The 20367-nt window shown below is 42.9% G+C and overlaps 1 protein-coding gene and 1 gene segment (V, D, J or C); one reads left to right on the forward strand and one right to left on the reverse strand.

Annotated features, from left to right (window-relative positions):
• Window positions 1-20367, reverse strand: part of EPHB6 (EPH receptor B6) — a 62454-nt gene that overhangs the window by 34284 nt on the left and 7803 nt on the right. Inside the window, exons 1-4 of one of the 9 annotated variants that reach the window (XM_085005192.1) lie at window positions 15182-15613; window positions 12503-12627; window positions 6465-6624; window positions 1902-1983 (exon numbers count right to left, since the gene is read on the reverse strand). The gene's annotated coding sequence lies outside the window, so the exon portion shown is untranslated. Of the gene's footprint in view, window positions 1-1901; window positions 1984-6210; window positions 6653-7076; window positions 7289-12502; window positions 12628-15181; window positions 15639-20367 lie in introns of those variants that run through there. The other 8 variants (XM_085005191.1, XM_085005195.1, XM_085005196.1 and 5 more) reach the window with 8 other exon arrangements.
• LOC146394890 (T cell receptor beta variable 30-like) lies at window positions 14847-18423 on the forward strand. The segment is given in 2 exon segments: window positions 14847-14918; window positions 15252-18423. Coding segments are annotated over 2 exon segments (489 nt in total).

The raw sequence follows: 20367 nt of genomic DNA on the forward strand, positions 1-20367 counted from the left end.
CCCTTTTCTTTCTCTCCCTCTTCCCTTCCTGTCCTGGAGTACATATACCCTCGTCAGTTAAAGGCAGTCATTGTTTTACACTGACATCCAGCTCTATAATACATTTGATCAGGAGTAATTGTCACCAGACCCATTCAAGCAGTCCTTGTGTCCTGCTTTGTTTTCCACATCTGTGCCCTGAAGTCAGCTCTGAGCAGGGACAGGTGTTGTTGTTTTAGGGAGGCAACGCTCGAGGCAGGTGTCTAAAACAAGGAGGTCCTTTCTGAGTTTATATCATTGCAGTCATGCATGCTTCTGCTGGTAACAGGTATTAAATAATCGTGACTTTAAAAGTAACCAGTTTTTTCTTTTTTTAAGTTATTTCTTCATTTAGTTTTGCTTTTTAGGGCCACATGTGCAGCGTAAGGAAGTTCCCAGGCTAGGGGTGGAATCAGAGCTGCAGCTGCCAGCCAATGCCACAGCAACGCAGGATCCAAGCTGTGTCTACGACCTACGCCACAGCTCATGGCAATGCCAGATACTTAACTCACTAAGCAAGACCAGAGATAGAACCTGCAACCTCACGGATACCAGTTGGAGCCACAACGGGAACTTTTTTTTTTTAATTTACATAAAAGAAGTCCAGAGTGGGACAGTCTAGAGCTGGTAAAAAGGCTGTAAAGTGGTCTTGGCAAGACAGTTCATTTCTCTTTCACATAAAGGCAAGAATATAAGTAGTTCAGGGTGGTTGGAGAAGCCGTGCACAATGATCTAAGACCCAAATCAACTTTCTGTTTTGCTCCCTAGAGGACTGGTACCCAAGACTGAGTAAAAGGCATTCCACGCAGGTACTGAGGAGCAGACTAGAGGAAGGGGGACAGAATGGACACATGAACTTCTTTTTAAGACTTGTAGTGCAAGTTGCATGCAATGCCAGACCTTACGTCCTGTAACTAGAATAAAGTCACTTGACTATGCCTTTCTATAAGCAAAGCTGGGGGGAAAAATGTATTCCAAATTTCCAGTACCCAACTAAATTTAATTGTGGTTTATTAGAGCAGAAGAATTATAGAATTGATACTGGGGAACAATTAGCAGTTTCTGCTACAGTAGAATATTTTACTTGGTGGAGAACTTGGACAAATAAATCCTTGATCTGATAAAGTCATAACTACTTAAGGAAAGAAGAATGTTAACTCCAGGGAAATCAGTAAGAGTTACACAAGAAGATAACTATAACTATGCCTGTGTGACTTAGCAATAAACAAGTATTTATGAAGTCATAATACTATAAACACAGTTTTAATTTTCAACTTTTAGAGGCGATTTACAGACAAAGCACGACGCAGTTGATTATGCTACGAAAGAGAAGGTGAATTATATCAACCTGGACAATGCAGAAGGAAAATTATGGATGACAAATTTCGTGCATGGAAGAAGGGAAAAGAAACAAGAAAAGATTTAGGGTACCAATATCATCATATTACAAATCGAGGAATAAAGATTTGAGGATGTGTGGAGTGTGACTATTGCTTAGAGGTACAAAAGTAATTAATAGAGACTTTATATAAATAGTGGTACAGTTACGTGGGTCTACTGGGCTTAATCAGGAGAAACAAATGACCTAGGTACTCATCCATTAAGACTGTGCCACTATGCACTGATTAGCTTCCCCTTCCCAGTGGAGTGGTGTCCTGTGTTTAATATGACTACAGGGATGCAGGGGGGATTCTGTGGTCTTGGGAGACAGCTAAGAGGATGTCGCTGTGGCAGGAGTAGATGAAATAAAAAGTAATACATTGGAGGGATGGAGGAATGCACACAAATAAATTTGTGGTCCTTAACACAATGCCTTTACATAAGTAGGTGCATCAAGATAACCCAGCAGGACGTAATAAACTATTTGAGCCTCCTGTACTCACCAAGTGACCTTCCACTTAGCCTTCTTGTTTGCCCTTTTCCCAAGGGAAAGGATGTGTGGGCTTGAGAGCATCTCCCCAGGACCTGTGAACAAGTACATTTTGTCCTTAGTGAATTTTAAATTTATAAACTGGCATTCTAATTTATAGAGCAACCTTTTCTTTGAACCCGAATAGACCATGAGAGACTGATCCATCTTTTCTGTCATAGTATGAGTTTCTGAGCCTGGGAAGCTAAAGGCTGCAACTTGGGCCGTATTGGCTTGACCGAGGTGTGTGACATCACAGAGGAAGCTCCAGTGGTCAGCAGAGCAGATCCTGGAGCTGTCCCTACTCCCTTACTTGGCTTCCTCTCAGCTACATAATGATTATTTGAGGGAATTAACCCTCACTTATAAAACTGGGGACAGCTGGACTTCATTGAAGTTGTCTTCCACTATTGACCAGCTGATCCTCTGCCTGTGCTTCTTGGACCTTTTTCGTTCTCCTTATGTTTCTTTGTGCCCAAATCTTCCCTCCACGGAGGAATGAGGTCCATTGTGGTCCAAGGAGGATGTGGTCCTCACCCTTCCTTGCCAGCTCCTGTTCCAACCATCCCTCAGATCAGGTTCTCAAGTCCTATTTTTTTCACTCCAGGAGTCCTTGGGTTCAAATCTTGGCTCTACCACTACCCAGCTGAGAGTATCAAGTGAGGGAAATTATTTAGCAACTTGAGAACTCATTATTTTCATCCATAAGTGTAATGGGTTGACTTTCATGAAATACAACGACCTCCCACGGTGGGAAATTAATCAGTCTGTGGACTTGTGGCTGGACTGGAAGGATTCCCCTAGACCCACAGTTCTCAATGCAATCAATGAAAAACATGAGTTCATCTTTTATGTAAATATAATTCAAGAGTTTGAAAATGATAGTAATTATATTATTTATTCAGTCTAGAGACAATAGTTAATGCTTTGTAATAATGTCCTGTGTTGAGATCCAGCTGCCCTCCCTCTTCTAAGCCCTGTAGATCAGGGCCACACCTTTAATAAGATTCTCATAATCACTCCTCTATATGCCTGTGTTTGCTGCTCTGTCTTTGGTTGGGAACGGCTCCTAAGGCCTGGCTCTCTGCCCTCTGCTGATGTTTCAGCATCACTTAAACCACCTCCTTCCTTCCTCTCTCCCTCCTTTCCTCCTTCTCGCTCTCCCTGCCTCCTTCCTTCCCTTCCTCCCTTTCCCTGTTCTCCATCGTTTTCTATATTTGTTTGGCACTTCAGGCTGCATTTTATCTAGCTGTATGCATCTCAGAGGTTATTGACTTATTTATCTATATTTAGCACATCTTAATGCTGCCAATGTCTCAGGAGCTGCTTGCCTCTACGCTTAGTTTTTTTTTTACCCTCTTTATTTGCTATCTTGTCGCTATAACAGATTCTAACATTCTCATAATATCAGATATGTCCCATATATAAACGTTAGATAGATGCCATATGCACATAAATATTTTAAGTTCCTTCTTCCTCGGTTTTTCACTACATTAAAATGTTTGAAGTCTAGACCAGTTGGACAGTCCCAGTTTTTTTTTTCTTTCATCTTTATCTTCTTATCCTTTTCTTTCCCTGGACTCCCATGGCTACGAAGAAATATGGGAGTTCACCTGACTGAGACAAGCCTTTGCTATTAGTGAAAATACCACAATTGGGGCTTCTTAATGTTTTATTTTTCTATCATAATTATAGCTTCATTAAACCTAGAGGCAGTGGCCACACCTAGGGCTTTTATAGAATATGCAGAAATCAACCCTCTCCTTTGCTCTTGGGTGTGTGTGTGTGTGTGTGTATTTTCCATTTGGTGACACAGCCTTCTACTTCAGAGCTTGTCTCAGCTGTTTCACCAAAGACCTGAGGGGTGGTTTGGAGAACTGGAGGAGGAAGACCTTATCACTAATATCTTATTGCCTTATTCACCCATTAGGGGACCACACCTCATCTTAACTGCTTACCTTTCAAAATTCTTAGGAAAGTATGGAGTTTTACTCTCCCAAAGACCACACCCTAGCAATTCAGGAACACCTAGCTTACTCTGTTTTGCATTTTGCTTCCACCAAACATTGGGTCATATTCAATGTATATTTATGTCTACAGGTAAGAGAGAGGTTACAGTGACATATCTTACCAGTATAGACATTTTCAGGCTTCACAGACATGCTGAGATACTTACACCACTGTGATCAAAACCACGTACCAGACCCTAAATCTTTGTGTTTTGAAGTCAAAGACCTTTTCTTTAGCCTCCCCTCAGTCTCAAAAGGCTGACTCAAGAGTTAATGATTAGGAAATATTGGTACAGCTTAAAACTAGGTAAAACAGTCTCCACTATGTTAAGTCCTGCCTTGGCCCACTAATTTATTACTAATGTTTACTTTCTAGTTAGAAGTTGAAAGACTCCCTAACACCCCTTCCCTGTAAGCCATCTTCATTCCAGAGAGAAGGTCAAGGAATGATAACCCCAAAGACAACCAGAAACCACTACAGACCCACTGACGCCAGATTTGATGGCTCTGAAATGATCTATGGATGAAGACTAATACAGACACCTTAATCAATAACCCTGTCTTCCGAGCCAAACCTATAAAACCCCTTGTTATCCCCTCTCAAGACAGAACATAATTTTGAGGCACTCGCCTGCTGCGTCCTCCTTTGCCTGGCAGACCAATAAAGCTGTTCTTTCTCTTCCTCAAAAGTCTGACTTAACTGGTGCAGGTGTACAGAGGCCTGATTTTTGGCTACATGATTGAATGAAGTAATGACATTTTTAGGAGACCTCCAGTTTAAGAAAAAAAGTGGAGGAAGGTTCTTTATCCTTCGGCCCCTTCAGAGCCCTGAGTATATATCTCTTACTGACCCTTAGCTCCATCTTGTGCTTCATTAAATCAGCTAGTATTCCTTGGACAGTGTTCCTAGAAATTTTTTTTCCTCTCCTTGGTGTAATCTTGTGTGTTTTTTCCTAAATTCTCCATAAGCACATAATTCTACATAAGTGGATATCTTCTACCTAGATGTGTGTGTGTGTGCGTGTGTGTGTGTACTTGTTTGCCTTACTTTATTTTAATCAGATCTTCAAGCAATTTGCATCACTGGTTATGTCCTTTGCATCTTGTTTCCTTTCTAGAGTCTTAGGATCTAGAATCATTCAAAGAGTAGGCCTGTAATTTCTTTTCTTTTCTTTTTTTTTTTTTGGTCTCTTTTGCCATCTCTTGGGCAGCTCCTGAGGCATGTGGAGGCTCCCGGGCTAGGGGTCCAATCGGAGCTACAGCCTCCAGCCCATGCCAGAGCCACAGCAACGCGGAATCCGAGACACATCTGTGACCTACACCACAGCTCACGGCAACGCCGGATCGTCAACCCACTGAGCAAGGGCAGTGATCGAACCCGCAACCTCATGGTTCCTAGTCAGATTCACCAACCACTGCACCACGTTGGGAACTCCTTTTTTTTTTTTTTTTCCCCTGTATTTTCTTAGAAAATTTTTTGCTTTTTGCTTTTTAAGGCCACACCCGAGGCATATGGAAGTTCCCAGGCTAGGGGTCGAATCTGAGCTGTTGCCGCTGGCCTGCACCACAGCCACAGCTGAATCTGAGCCATGTCTGCGACCTACACTGCAACTCACTGGCTACACCAGATCCCCAACCCACTGAGCAAGGCCAGGAATCTAACCCGCATCCTCATGGATACCAGTCAGATTTGTTGCTGCTGTACCACGAGGGGAATTCCAATTTCCTCAGTACATTTTTAAACGAACTGCCTTTACAGAGATATTATTGGTCATTTAATCTGATCTTTTATCCATGCACTGCTGATGCTATGCTCTAGAAGAGGTTTTAAGGGCATTTATTAACCAGCCAGCCCAGGGGAGCATGTTATCTACAACAATATTTGGCACAGAGTAAGTAATAAATGTTTATTATAATTATTATTAGTATTATTTTTACTTTAATTCAATTTTTGATTTTCCTTCTTTTTCTCATATTCCCTGATGCTATCACAACTTCTCCTTTGAGTACGTCTGGCTTTGGTTAGAGGCCCTCAGTTCATGGACTCATTTGGGAATCCTGAACTTTGCAAAGTCTGTGAAATCCCCATTGGCTTTCAAATACCTGAAATCCTTAGACGGCAAATGTATATGTTAACAGAAAATGCAATTTTGTTTTTCTTTTATCTCCTCAACACTCTTGTGAGGAGGAAAATTAAAAACATATTTCATCTCTTGCTTCCAAACCTAGCTTTTTGTTTCCCTATCCACAGGGGAAGCAAAATCAGTCACTTACCCTGTCTCGGCATCCCACCGCCACGGAGAGCTCCAGAGCCAGGCTGCCTGGCTTGGTCTCTTGGCTCATCTACTTGCTAATCTTGGGAGCGTGGGCAGAATTATCGAATTCATCTGGCCCAGGGCTTTCTTATCTGCAGAGAGGGGGGCGCCTAGCAGCATAGGGTCTTGGATTAAGTTGTTAAATATTTCAACGCTAAGAACGGCACCTAGGGAGGGTGTAAGCGCCAGTAACTATTGGGGGAAATGCCATACCTCTCTGCACAGCAGCAGTGTGAGTCTCTCGCTCTGTGAGCTGTGTGGACGATTAAACACAGGAGTTTGGAGGTCGGTCAGCCCTAGATGGAGTCCAGATGCCGCCCATGGAGTTCGACCTGGGCCACGTGACTTAGTTTCCCCAAGCCTCAGTACCTTCCTTTGTTAAAGAGAACAAGTCAAAGCACCTGTCAGGATGGTGGGGGCTTTAGTTTAAGGATGAGAAGATGTGAAAACAAATCGATTGCACCCGGACACAGCAAATACAACACATTATCTGTTAGAAGAGGTAGCCTATTTCTTATGTCTCTTTAGTCCACTACTTTGATAAACTTCTTTTGGGAATTTCTTTGTCCTTTATTTTCAAGTGGCAAGTGAAGTTTGCTGCTTTCTCCTAAGACATCTTTTTTTTTTTTTTTTTTTTAAACAACTCTTCCCTTTCCTAAAATTTTTCCAACCTGTTTCGGTCTCAACTTCCCACAGTAAACAATGACACAATTATAATCAAGTGCATACCTTTGAACAGAGCACAGCAAGATTTTAAAGGGAGATATAAATGAAGATTTCTCACATCCTCACCGCTCTTAGTAGTGCTGTCAAGAATAAACATACCTGACAGGTCAAATAAAGGTTGCTATTGATGTGACTCATTACAGATCTTGCATTTGGAATCTTATGGCGTGTGTATGAAAGAAAGTGTGCATGTATGCATATGTGTGTGCATGTGTGGGTGTGTGGTCATTGGCCTCTCCTCTCTTGACCTTGATTTTCCTGCTTTGAGGCACTTGCTCTGGGAGTGATGGCAAGCAGACATTCCGGTTCTCATTCTGACTTTCCCCGACTCATTTTTGCCACCTGCCCAAGTGCCTCCATTACCCAAATTAACTACACTCGGAGCTCAGGGTGCTGTCCTTTCTCCCTGGCTGCTTGGACTGGGTTCGTGTTAGCCATTCCATTGGTAGCACCTGGTCCCATCCTCATTGCTGTTCACATTATACAGTATCTGCTCTGTCATACCTACTCTTTAATTTTTTCTCAACTTTTTCCTTGATTGACATCCTTGTCCTACTAAACTCCCCCACCCCCACTTCGATACTGCTCCTTCTACTTTTTATCCCGCTGAAAGCTCCCCCAATCCAGCATCATAAGAGGAGCCATGGCGGGGGCAGGGTAGGACCCACTGTACTTTGGACAATTTTTACCACCCTTCCCTGCTCCTCCTTATTTGAAGTCTTTGCCTTATGTCCACAGCCCTCCTGAAATCTACAGACCCATACTCATTCCCTCATGCTGTTCCTTCTCTGTCTTTCACGTATCCATCTGCCACTCTGCCTCCTCACTTTCTGTCTGTCTGAACTACTCAGGCACTTTTATTGATGTCCTTCTCAATAGGCTGTTTACTAGGAACTGAAGAAAAGAAGATGGGGTTCAAGGCTAATGACCGAAATTCACTTAGCTACCTGCTCAAACTAAGTGGAGGGAGAGTCAGGCTCAGTTGATGGTACTCCATACACATGATACAAATACATTTATCTCAAAAATACAACACTACCGATCATACAAAGGCTCTCTTGATGCTTCCCTCCCCTGCTTTATTTCTCATAAATAACCGTTATTATCAACCCAATGTGCATTTTCCAGCCCTTTTTCTCTCTCTATATTTACATCCCTCACCAAAATAAGCTATGTGGGAATGCATAATGGGCACCTAATTACCACTAGATGAAAAAATGAATGAGTGTGTGTGTGTGTGTGTGTAACACATACATACTCATAAACTGCTTTGCATATGGGGCTGTGAATGTGTTTTGATATAAATCATATTGATTTACACATATTATTTGGCAGCTTGCTTTTTTTTACTAACAGGGTATCTTGGGAGGATTTCCATGGTACCGCATACTACTCGATTTCATTCAATACTGATGCATGGAATTATGTTATGGATACTTATGTGTCCATTCTTTTTTTGTTTGGCTGCGCCCATGGCCTGCTGAAGTTCCTGAGCCAGGGATCAAACCCACACCACAGCAGTGACCAGAGCCTCAGCAGTGACAACTCTGGATCCCTAAACCTCTGCACCACAAGGGAACTCTTATTTGTCCATTCCTTTATTGATGGGCATTTACATCTTTCCTACATTTTACCATTTATAAACAACACTATCACATAAATCCAGGCAAAATTTTCTTCCTCTATGTACATGTATTTTTATGAAATTTTTTCTTTGAAGTTAATTGTTGAGCAAAATGTTATGTGCATTTTTTTGTTTAAGGCTGCACCTGCAGCATATGGAAGTTCCCGGGCTAGGGGTCAAATCTGAGCTGCAGCTGAGGTCTACACCACAGCCAGGGCAACACATGATCCAAGATGCATCTTCGACCTATGTGGCAGCTTGTGGCAACTCACGATCCTTAACCCATCGAGAGAGGCCAGGGATCAAACTCACATCCTCATGGACACTATGTTGGGTTCTTAACCCTATGAGCCACAACAGGAACTCCATCATATGCTTTTTTCTTTCTTTCTTTTTTTTTTTTTTTCTTTCAGGGCTGCACCAGTGGCATATGGAAGTTCCCAGCCTAGGTGTTGAATTGGAGCTGCAGTTGCCAGCCTATGCCACAGCCACACAACATGAGATCCAAGCCATGTCTTCAACCTACATCACAGATCACTGCAATACCCAGATCCTTAACCCACTGATCAAGGCCAGGGATCGAACCCTTGTCTTCATGGATACTGGTCGTGTTTGTAACATGCTGAGTGACAGCAGGAACTCCAGGCTTCCCTTGTTTCTCAAATAACTTTTCTCTTTAGCATCTTCAATTTTCCTGTCTTCACAGATTATTCCTCTTGGCTTGCAAACATAATCAGATGCAATTATTTGGGGATAAAAGGCTTTACTCTTAGATCCCTGGCCACAGGTAGAGCCAAAAAAAAAAAAAAAAAAAAGAAAAACACTTTACTCAACCATACTTTAACCCCTGTCTTATTCTCTTCACTCTTGTGCTTGACAGATGAACACTCCATACCTGCTCTTCAAATCAGTGATACCACTGAGTTCACCTGGCCCTAATTTAGGCAATGAGGAAGCTCACTTCATTTTTTCCCTGTCATTCATTGCTCAATGTCTAATGTCTTCACAACCATTGTTTTGTATATTTTGTCCTTCATTTTGGCTGGAAGTAAAGGATCCATTATTTTTAAAGAGTTTGAAAAACAAAAATGAAATGTGTTTTTATATTTATCACATATTTACTATTGATCATCCATCAGTAGTATTCTGTAGTTGGTATGTAGCAGCTCATGAGACCCAATTATTACATATTCATAAATTTCATAAGCTGGTTATTATACTGTTGGTAACTTGAATTTGACCATTATGGGAATATTTATATTTATGAAATTTGCCAGAACTATAGGTCCAAGCTTTTTCCTTTTTTTAAGGTTTTTTTAATTAAAAATTTTTTTATTATTATTGTTGATTGCAATGTTCTGTCAGTTCAAGGTTTTTCTTCTTCCTTCTTTATTTCCCACCCAGCTGGATTACCAATTCCATTTGGACTTTTTTTTTTTCATTTTTCTTGAAAGATATCCTTTAACATTTCTTACAGTGTGTGTCTCCTGGTGATGATTTATTTTACTTTTCCTATGCCCGAGGAACCCTTTATTCTGCAAAGTTTTTGAAAGATATTTTCACTGGTTATGGAATTCAAGGTTGACAGTTTTTTTATTTTCTTGTCAACACTTTAAAGACATTTGTCTCCAGCCTCTCGCCTGTGCAGTTTCTTATAAGAGGACTGTTGTCATTCACGGATCTGTTCATTCGTGCCTAGTTAGACTTTTATTCTCTAGTTGCTTATAAGTTTTTTTTTTTTTTCATCCTTGGTGGCTCAGCAAGATAAATGTCTGGTGCTGTCACTACTGCGGCTTGCGTTGCTGCCGTTGGTACAGGTTCGATCCCTGGCACTGTACATCCACGAGCCATGGGTGTGGCCAAAAAAAAAAAAAAAGATACTGATAATGTATCTTCTTAGAGTGTTCTTTCTGTTACTTGTGCTAAGATTTCATTGAGCTTCTTGGATCTGTAGCTTCCTAGTTTTCATCAAATTTGGATATGTTTTGCTCTTAGTTATTCATTCCTTTTCTGTTCAGTTTTATAGAACTCAGGCTGCCTGATGTCCTCCTCCAACTCACTACTACTCTTCATTTTTTTTTTTTTTTTTTTTTGTCTTTTTGCCATTTCTTGGGCCGCTCCCATGGCATATGGACGTTCCCAGGCTAGGGGTCGAATTGGAGCTGTAGCAGCTGGCCTACGCCAGAGCCACAGCAACGCGGGATCCGGGCTGTGCCTGCAACCTACACCACAGCTCAGGGCAATGCTGGATCCTTAACCCACTGAGCAAGGCCAGGGATCGAACCCGCAACCTCATGGTTCCTAGTCAGATTCGTTAACCACTGAGCCATGATAGTAACTCCTACTCTTCATTTTTAAAGTCTTTTTCTTTCTGTTTTCATCCTGGATGATTTCTGTTGCCCTGTCTTTAATTTCATTCTGAGATGTCTAATCTGCTGCTAACCCCATTGAATGTATCTTTCAGCACACTCACTGTATCCTTCATCTGAAGAAATTGTATTTCAGACTTTGTTATGTCTTCCATGTCTCTTTTTAACATACTCTCCTCTACCTTATTGAGCACATGGAATGTATATAACACGTCTTTTTATACCCTTGGCTACTAATTCCATCATCTGTATCCTTTCCTGATCTATTTTTATTGGGTGGATTTTCTCCACTTTGTGGACCGTACTTTCTCTTTTCTTCCACATCTAATTTTTATTAAAAAATTTTAGGGCCGCACCCACAGCATATGGAGGTTCCCAGGCTAGGGGTCTAATCGGAGCTACAGCTGTCAGCCTACGCCACAGCCACAGCAACTCCAGATCCGAGCTGCATCTGCGATCTACACCACAGCTCATGGCAATGCCAGATCCTTAACCCACTGAGTGAGGCCAGGGATTGAACCCACAACCCCATGGTTCCTATTCAGATTCCTCTCCATTGCACCATATGGGAACTCCTGATTTTTAAAAATTTGATGTCAGATATTTGAGTTTTATGCTGCTAGGTGCTGGGATAGTTGCACCCCTTAAAAAATTTCTTAGCTTTGTTTTGTGACACAGTTAAATTTCGTGGAAACAATTTGATATTTCCAAGTCTTGCTTTTAAACTTTGTAAGTTGTGTCTAATATCACCTTTAGCCTAAAGCTAACTTGCCTCCACTACTGAGGGAATACTCTTCCGAGAATTCTACTCAATGCTCACTACGTCAAGAGGTCTCTCCCATCTGGCTGGTAGAAACACCATCTATTCCAAGCACTGTGTGAGCCAGCACAGGGATGGTTCTGCTTAATCATTTCCACTGGTCTTTTCCTACTCGAAGGCAGTTTCCTCACATGAATGTATTCATCAAAACAATGAAGGAGTTGCTGAAAGCCCTCTGTGGCTTCTGGAGCTCTTTTAATCTGCAGCTTTCTTCTCTCTGCTCTGGAATTTTAGCCACTCCTTGAACTATGAACTCCTCAACTCAGAGAGACAGGCAGGCTCTATTTTCCAGCACTACCTGAAATGATTCTCAAGGTGGTAAGGTGGGACCATTATAGGATCAACTTCCATTCCACTTCTCTCAGGGATCACTATTTTGTGTCATCTGTGGTCCAATGGCTAACAAACATCATTTCTTACATTTTGTGCATTTTAGTTCTTTGGGGTTTGAGGGTAAATCCAATCCCTGTTACTTCATCTTAAAATCTCCCCCGTACATTGATATTTCACCTTTAGGGAATTTTAATGTAACCTATCTAAGTGCATTATTTTCCCACTCCCCCAAACAAATATTTCTCTTTTCTTCACTTATGTTCTATACTTTTAGCCTCTGTACATTTTCTTGCTCCCTTAAGAATTCAGTGTAGAGAGGGAAACCCAACACGGTAACTGAAGGGTTTGAGAGAGACTTGCCAGAGAGAAGAGCACCCACCTAAGAAAGTGTCCAGGGCAAGGGCAATGGGAGAGGCTCCATAGCTCCAGTCAGCCATCAGTTCAGCTTGTCTGGCTGACCCTTCCTCCTTTGGGCCAAAGATAAAGCTCCTCCCTCTTGGAGATCTGTAGAGCAGAGGGATCATATCCTCATCCTCATTTCAACATGTGAATGACTTGAATGAATTGAATGAATAAGCAATATTGCAGATGGGAGTGGAGAACGGGGAGATATTTTTCTATGGCATCAGCCATATGGAAGTAGCTTCAAGCTACTGAGTTGTGACAACGATTAGGGAATCAGGAGCCAGCTGGCTACTCTGATGTGACTGCTATGTCTCGTCATTCCCCAATCTGCCGTGCCATCCTGAGGGAGGAGGATCACATTGCTTTCTCTGCTCGGTGGTGGCGCTGAGCCAAGGCAGCCCATGAGTTACATCAGCTCCCAGGGGCTCTGCAGGATCCACACTGCTTTTGCTCAAGGCTGCCAGCCGAATGAGAGCATGACGTGTTCCCATCAAGAGCAAGAACATGTGTCTATATATCTCCTCCCTGTATGAGCTGCCACCCTCCCTCGACCGCATCCCACACAGGACTAACTCAATACAAATCCTAGGAGCAAAGATGGAGGACAGAAAGGGAAGGAAAAGAAGAAAGGCTATGTGTGTGCATGTTTACACTATCCATCTTGGGTTCAATCCCTCCAATCTGACAGGTATAGAGGCATATTGGGTTCTATGAACAGGTTTATAAACACTGAGCTTGAACAATTACAGTTGGCTATATCTATTTTTCATCATATGTTCTAAGTGTTCCTGAAATGTACACTATGCTTACCCCTTGGTTTACCATTATTTAAATTAATGGCACGAATGGATTCATCACATTTGGAAAGGATCAAAACCCCGAACACTCTCCGACAAGTATGGGGCATTCAAATGCAAACAAAAAAACAGGCATTACAGCCTAAACTCTGTTAGAAGCAAGAACCCCAACATTAACCTTGAATTGTCTTACTGCAGCATCAGCAAGCATAACAAATCTCTTTCATCATTAGACCCTGATGAAATGGGAAAGCATCACAAAGGCTTGACTTGCTTCAGGCTTATTCTCCCTGTTAAGCCACTTCTACTGCTCCCTTTTCCAGGCACTCATCATAAACCACTTCACCACATCCAACTCAAATGGAATAATTGTTTTGAAAAATAAATCCTTCAAAGTTCAGGGCTTGGCAAAGGCAAAGAGGAGGGGAGGTTCCACAGCACCCATTGGCTGTCCTCCTGGCGTCTTGGGGTCCTCTGTCATGTTTGAGCCTGATGAGGTTATACCAGCTGCCCAGCAGACTCTCATCCTTAGCTACTATGAATTGATGGCTTGGCAATGCTTTTTGTGCCTCTGTCATCCTCCAGCCTCACCCTCCATACCATCCCATGGTACACCTTTCCTGCTGGCACAAGCTTTCCTTGGAGTCCAAACAACAACAACAACAACAACAACAACAACAACAACAACAACAACAACAAAAAACCAACAGCCACTTGTAAGTGCACTAGGAAAAAAATGCATCTTCAGCCATTTGTAGGTATTACAATCCTTCTTTTCATTTTACAGATGAGAAAGTTGGGGATGAGAGTTCACTGAGGGTTCTTAAGAAGCAGAGCTATGAGTAGAACCCAGATTTGATTTCGAGGCCTCAATTTTCTTCAATCTCATGTTGCATTTAGAGGACAAATTAGACCTAATGAGACCGTTAGAGGCACGTGGACCACAGAGGCCGGCTTTCAATTGAGTCGTTGATTCTGCCTGTCCAGGTCCCAAATCCTGTCTGCTGGGATTGAAGAGGATGCTGCTCCCTTGATTGGCTGTTAGAGCAGATTCCTTCCCTCAGAGCTGGGCTTTATTTTTGCTGTGACAACCCTGAAGACCTAAATCTCTTCATCTCTGATCTGCTTTTATCCCGCTTTCAGCTACCCAGGTGACACGTCCCTTGGCTGGTTTCCAGCTTCAGATAGACTAAAATCCCCTTTGGTCATCCCCACCAGGATCTGTTTCTCTCGTCAGAGATGAGATGGCCTCCAGGGGGCGCCAGATAGCCATCTCTCATTTACAGGTAAATCAATGAGTCATTATTAAGTATTTACATACAGGTCCTTCAGCAGGATTGCAACAGAGATAACTCGTGCAGGGTAAAGCCGGTTCCCAGGGAGGGTGGGGATGATACTTAAAAAAAGACAAGCCTCATTTCCTCCCCAGCCTGAGAGATACGTGGCTCACTCTGCTATGGCGGATCTCCAAGTGGGAGGAGCCTGGCCACCTCTCTTGCTCAGAGAGGAGGTGTCAACCACACTAGCTGCACTGCGGGCTGGCTGGAACTATGCCCTGCCATCTCCTCGCCCTTCTCCTGGGAACTTTCTTAGGTGGGTCCTCCTCTCCAGAACTCACCCTCACCACAACCCTCTGAAGAACCTCGGGTGTTGGTTTGACTCTTTGGTACATTCCTTCCAGTTGTTGAATGAATACGGGAGTTTAGTCTTGGTGGCTGGTACACTGGCCTTGGGTTCCTAAATCCCTAGGAAGGAGTGTGCCCTCGGTCTCCCCTTGACCACTGACCACTTGGCCCTCATGGTCTGCTCCCCATGATGGTGCCCCATGCCTGAGCCATGGAAGGGCTTGATCCTACCTTCTCTTGGAATGGAGGGCAACCTGGGCTGGGGTTCTTCCTTCTCAAAGGCTTTTCATGCTTCCCACAGGTGTCATTGCTCAGACCATCCATCAATGGCCAGCTACCAGGGTGCAGCTTGTGGGCAGCGCCCTCTCCCTGGAGTGCACTGTGAAGGGGGTATCAAGCCCCAACCTATACTGGTACAGGCAGGCCACCGGCGGGGGGGACCTTCAGCTGCTCTTCCACTCCATTGGCGTTGACCAGAAAGATCCTGAAAAGCTCCAGAACTTCAACGCCTCCAGGCCCCAGGATGGACTGTTCATCCTGAGTTCTACGAAGCTCCTGCTCAGCAACTCTGGCTTCTACCTCTGCGCCTGGAGTCTCACACTGCATCCGGTGGGGCAGACATCTGTGCAAAAACCCTGCCCTCTCCCAAGTTCTCACCACCCTCTCCAGGAGCCCTCACTTAAGGACTGGCTAGAGGATGTGTTTGTCATTGAGTTTCTGACTGGCAGCCAATGTGAGGGCAACTGAACCAGCCAGATTCTCCAAAAGAACTTTGTGAAGTTCCCAGGAAGAACAACAACAACAAAAAGACGTATGTGTGTTGAAGCTGTGAATGGCAGATACACAGTCAAGTTCACCATATGTGGAAGTCTAATCTGAGGTTCTCATACTCCAGCCCTCCGAGTGTGCTATTCCTTGCCTAACCCCCTATTCTTTCACATTCCTATGGGTACCCTGGTGATGGAGGTTGTGCATTTGCCAATGAGAAGGGCAGGATGCACCAACACCAGTTACTTAACTAGTTAATTTTCATCATATTTGCTCTTTCTGCAGAGACTGGACAACTTGTGAAAGCTTGGATGAGGTTTTGAGCCAGGGAGGGGGGCAAGGTGGATGGTTATCGTAGGGGCTACAAGTGTGGTTTTATTAGCATCAGAAACATGCACTCAGGAATGTTGATTATTGTTTGGGGGTTTCAATTTTTTTTAATGCCTGTTCTACTGTGTCTCATTCCTTCCTTTATAGCAACAGAGGGAGCAGAGAAGCAGATGGTGATCCAAGAGATACAAGAGACAGGATAAAGAGGGCAGGCATATGTAATGGTAAAACCCTAAAAAGAGAAATTACTTGGATGGAAATGTAGGTGAGGAAAAGGCTTATGGGGATGTCTGGGAAGAGACACTGTGGTTACCTTGGCAACTGAGCATCCTTCCTCATCTCCCAGCCCCTGAGCCCTCCCTCCTCCTCCTCCTCCTCATTCCTCAAAAGATTTTCTTTTTTAATGTCCCTTCTGTTCCACGAGGGGGCACAAGAAGTCCTAAAATACTCTGTTCCTGGCATTATTTCCTTTGGAACAATTCAGCCATTTGTTTCTTTTCAGTATCATTTAATCTGCAGAGGAAAATCTGAGACAGAGACACAAAGCAATCAAGACAATATTGAATAAGGCTCAAGAGTCCCTGTTGCACTTTAAGGTCAACTATATATTAAGCAGTTACGTGCTGGGCATTCTGAGCCGTCACAGGGATTAAAAAGAAAAATGAAGTACACTCAAGATGGTGCTGGGCATGGTCACAACATGAAATAGTCAAGGCCCTTGGAGCTTGGGATTAGCAGATAAAAACTACTATATATAAAATAGATCAGACTGTGATGTAAAATAATATTAAAATGTATATATATTTATGACTGAGTCACTTTGCTGTACAGCAGGAAATGGTGCCACCTTGTAAATCAACTATGCTTTTTAAAAATAAAAAAGAGAGATAATCCAGGAAACAACCTGGGAAAAAATTTTTTAGTAAAGTAGATAAACAACAAGGTCCTACTGTATAGCATAGGGAACTATATTCAATATCCTATAATAAACCATTATAAAAAAAGAATATGAAAAATATATGTGTGTGTATATAAAAATATATGTGTGTATATAAAAAATATATGTGTGTGTGTGTGTGTGTGTATAACTGGATCACTCTGCTGTACACCAGACACTAACATAACCTTGTAAATCAACTAGACGTCAATATTTTTTTCTTTGGCTGCTGCATGGCATATGGAGTTCCCGGGCCAGAGATCAGTTGCAACCTACTCCACAGTAGTGGCAGCACCAGATCCTTTAACTCACTGTGTGGGGCCCAGGATCGAACATGTATCCTGGAGCTGTGGAGACACCACCAATTCCATTGTGCCACAGTGGGGACTCCTAGACTTCAATTAAAAACAATTTTTTTTTAATTGCAGGAAAAAAAAAATCAAGGCACTAAGTTTATTTTTTCCTCCATGTGTGAAAATTTAAATTTACGCAGTCAATCAGCAGTGCTACAACCATAGAAATAAAAATGCATTTACAACTCAAGTTTGGCTCACATTTATTTAATAGTAAAGAATGTCTCAAGCTAACGTGTGGATGTTAGCTGGTTATTGAACATAAGAAGAAATAGATCTCCCCTGAAACAGGGCTGTCAGGTTATTTTCAGTTAATAGATTTTGGTATTTTAGAGTAAGATGAAAATTGAGTAGATAAAGTTTCCGTATATGTCCCTTTCTTCCCCAGCCTTTGCTCTTATTAACACCTTTCGTGGGTATGGTATATTTATTATTGAACCAATATGGGTATGTTATTAGTAACTAAAGTCCATGGTTTACATTAAAATTTATTCATTGCATTGTGCATTTCTGTGGTATTTGACAAATGTATCACGTCTTGTATTAACCATTACTGTCATGCAGACTAGTTTCACAGCCCTACAAACACCCTGTGTTTCATCTACTTAGTTCTTTCTTCTTCACAAACACTGGCAGCCACTGATCTTTTACTTTCTATATGTATTTTAAAGCATTTTATTGGAATACAGTTGACTTACAAAATTGTGTTAATTTCAGACGTACAGCAGAGTAAATCAGTTATACATATACATGTGTCCATTCCTTTTCAGATCTGTCTCTATATTTTTAAGGCACGTGGTCTTTTAGTTTAAATTTACTAGCCATTGTGACCTTGGGCTAATTATCTAATTTCTCTGGGCCTTATTTTCCTCACCTGTGAAACTTGTCTTGTTGGATTAAGTGTGTTTGGTGAGATCGTCTTTATGTTATAAAGCCCTATTACAGGGTCTAATTTTCAACAAATATTATTTTCCTCTCTAAGTTTACAAGATATTTGGATTACAGCTTACCCAAATGAAAGCCTTGTGTGTTTGTTTTTTAAATTAAATGTAAACTCTAGTAAACCTTCTAAAATGCTGAGTATACTTGGATGGCAAACCCATGACACCTGTACGTTGTGCTTGTTTAGATATTAATCTTTTCTGTTGGGCCTTTACACATTCTCAGAATCCTTCTTAAACAGAACTCTGTTCCAAGGAATCATGACTCTTCAAGGGGAGCTGGTAGGAGAGTTAAAACAGAATTTTCACTGCTGTAAGAATTTCAGGAAAGTTCTGGAAAACTAAAGAAGGCAAGAGAATTTTGGTAAGGTTGAGTTTTGGGGAGGCTAGTATGTATGTATGTATGTATGTATTTTGCTTTTTAGGGCTGCAGGTGCAGCATATGGAGGTTCCCAGGCTAGGGGTCGAATTGGAGCTGTAGCCACCACAGCCACAGCAACGCCAGATCCTTAACTCACTGATCAAGGCCAGGGATCGAACCAGCATCCTCATGGGCACTAGTTGGATTTGTTTCTGCTGTGCCACAACTCGGAGGCTAGTATTTAAATTCAAAAATGCAATTCTCCACAGAGGAGTCAATATGAGTAGAAATGAGGAGGTCCCCATGAATATTCTAAGCTCCAGAAAGGCAGTGAGCAAACGGTCCTGATCATTAAGGCAATAGATAGACAGGAAGGCATTGACAGGTAAGGGCAGGCTAATTAAGGAGAGGCTTGAAAGCCATCTGAATTCATCAAAACAAGTTACTATCCAGGGAGTTCCTGTCATGGCACAGTAGTAATGAACCCAACAGGTATACACGAGGATGCAGGTTCGATCCCTGGCCTTACTCAGTGGGTTAAGAATCTGGCATTGCTGAGGCTGTGGTGTAGGCCAGAGGCTACAGCTCCTATTTGACTCCTAGTCTGGAAACCTCCATTAAAATAAAAAAAAAAAAAAAAGTTATTATCCGCCATGATATCTGCTCTACTCATGAATAAGCATCTTTTTCCCATAACAGCTTCCATAGCATCTAGAATCAGAAATCTACATTTGTGTTTAATCTCAGGAGAAAAAGAAACCAGCTCTTCAGGGGGGATACGGCTCAGATATGCTATTTCTTGCCAGGAGCTCATCAACCTCACAAACCCCTTTGGGGAGATGAGGCTATGTCTTTCCTAGGAGACCTTCCAGGACCCTGTTACCGGCTCTGACTTTGCAGATGTGCCCAGACAATGGTTCCCATTCCTATCATTCCCTGGCCACTGGCACATGGAAGATCCAGGGCCATATGCTGGTGGCCAGAACTTCAAGTCTGGATCTTAGCCACTCATGGGATGTCTAGGAAGAGACCCGGGAGCCTCCAGGCAGCTGAAGGAAGCTCAGGATACTCCCAGGATGGGAAGCTGGTTGACACTAAATTTGGGTAACTTCCTAGTTGTGTGCAGGAGTCTCTGCTTTGAGCCGAGGATGCTATGGCTCCCTGAGCTGCGGCAAAGCAAATTTGCCCTGTTGCTTCCCGCTTCCTAGCTAGACAAGCAGGCCTTCTGCTTGTCTAGCCTTTCTTGCATTATTCCTCCCTCTTCTCGACAGATGGGATCGACCTTGCCCTTCACACATCCTCATAGGCCTTAGTGGTAGGGATGATGCTTAGAGAAACCAGCGGGGACAGCACACGGACGCCAGCTCAGATATCTGGGGACTGACCGTTTCTCAGCCTGTTGACTATCTGGGGCTCCCTTTCCTGTGACTCATTAGCACCCACTCACTAGATGAGTGGAAGGAAGTGGGAGGCTCTGTGTGGAGGGTGGGGGGAGGGTGTTTAGAAGCAGATGAGGGGGAGGGAGTTGCCTGAGTGATGTGGGGCTAGCAGGGACCCCAGTGGGGTCACAGCAGTTACAGCAGCTGCTTTGTCTTCTACACCACCTGCAAGGTGCTCCCTGCAGCCTCTGATCTAGGGAGTGACCTCCAGCCGGTGTGGGTGTTATGCTGGGGGGTGGGGTGGTCTGCACGTGCAGCCGAGATGCCTGGCTCCCCTTCCAGAGACCC

The sequence above is a fragment of the Sus scrofa genome, chromosome 18, assembly GCF_054392235.1.
Source record: "Sus scrofa isolate SSC_HxYL_T2T_F1_AM1 chromosome 18, Sscrofa_HxYL_maternal_Yorkshire_Landrace_v2.0, whole genome shotgun sequence".
Classification (NCBI taxonomy): Eukaryota; Metazoa; Chordata; class Mammalia; order Artiodactyla; family Suidae; genus Sus; species Sus scrofa.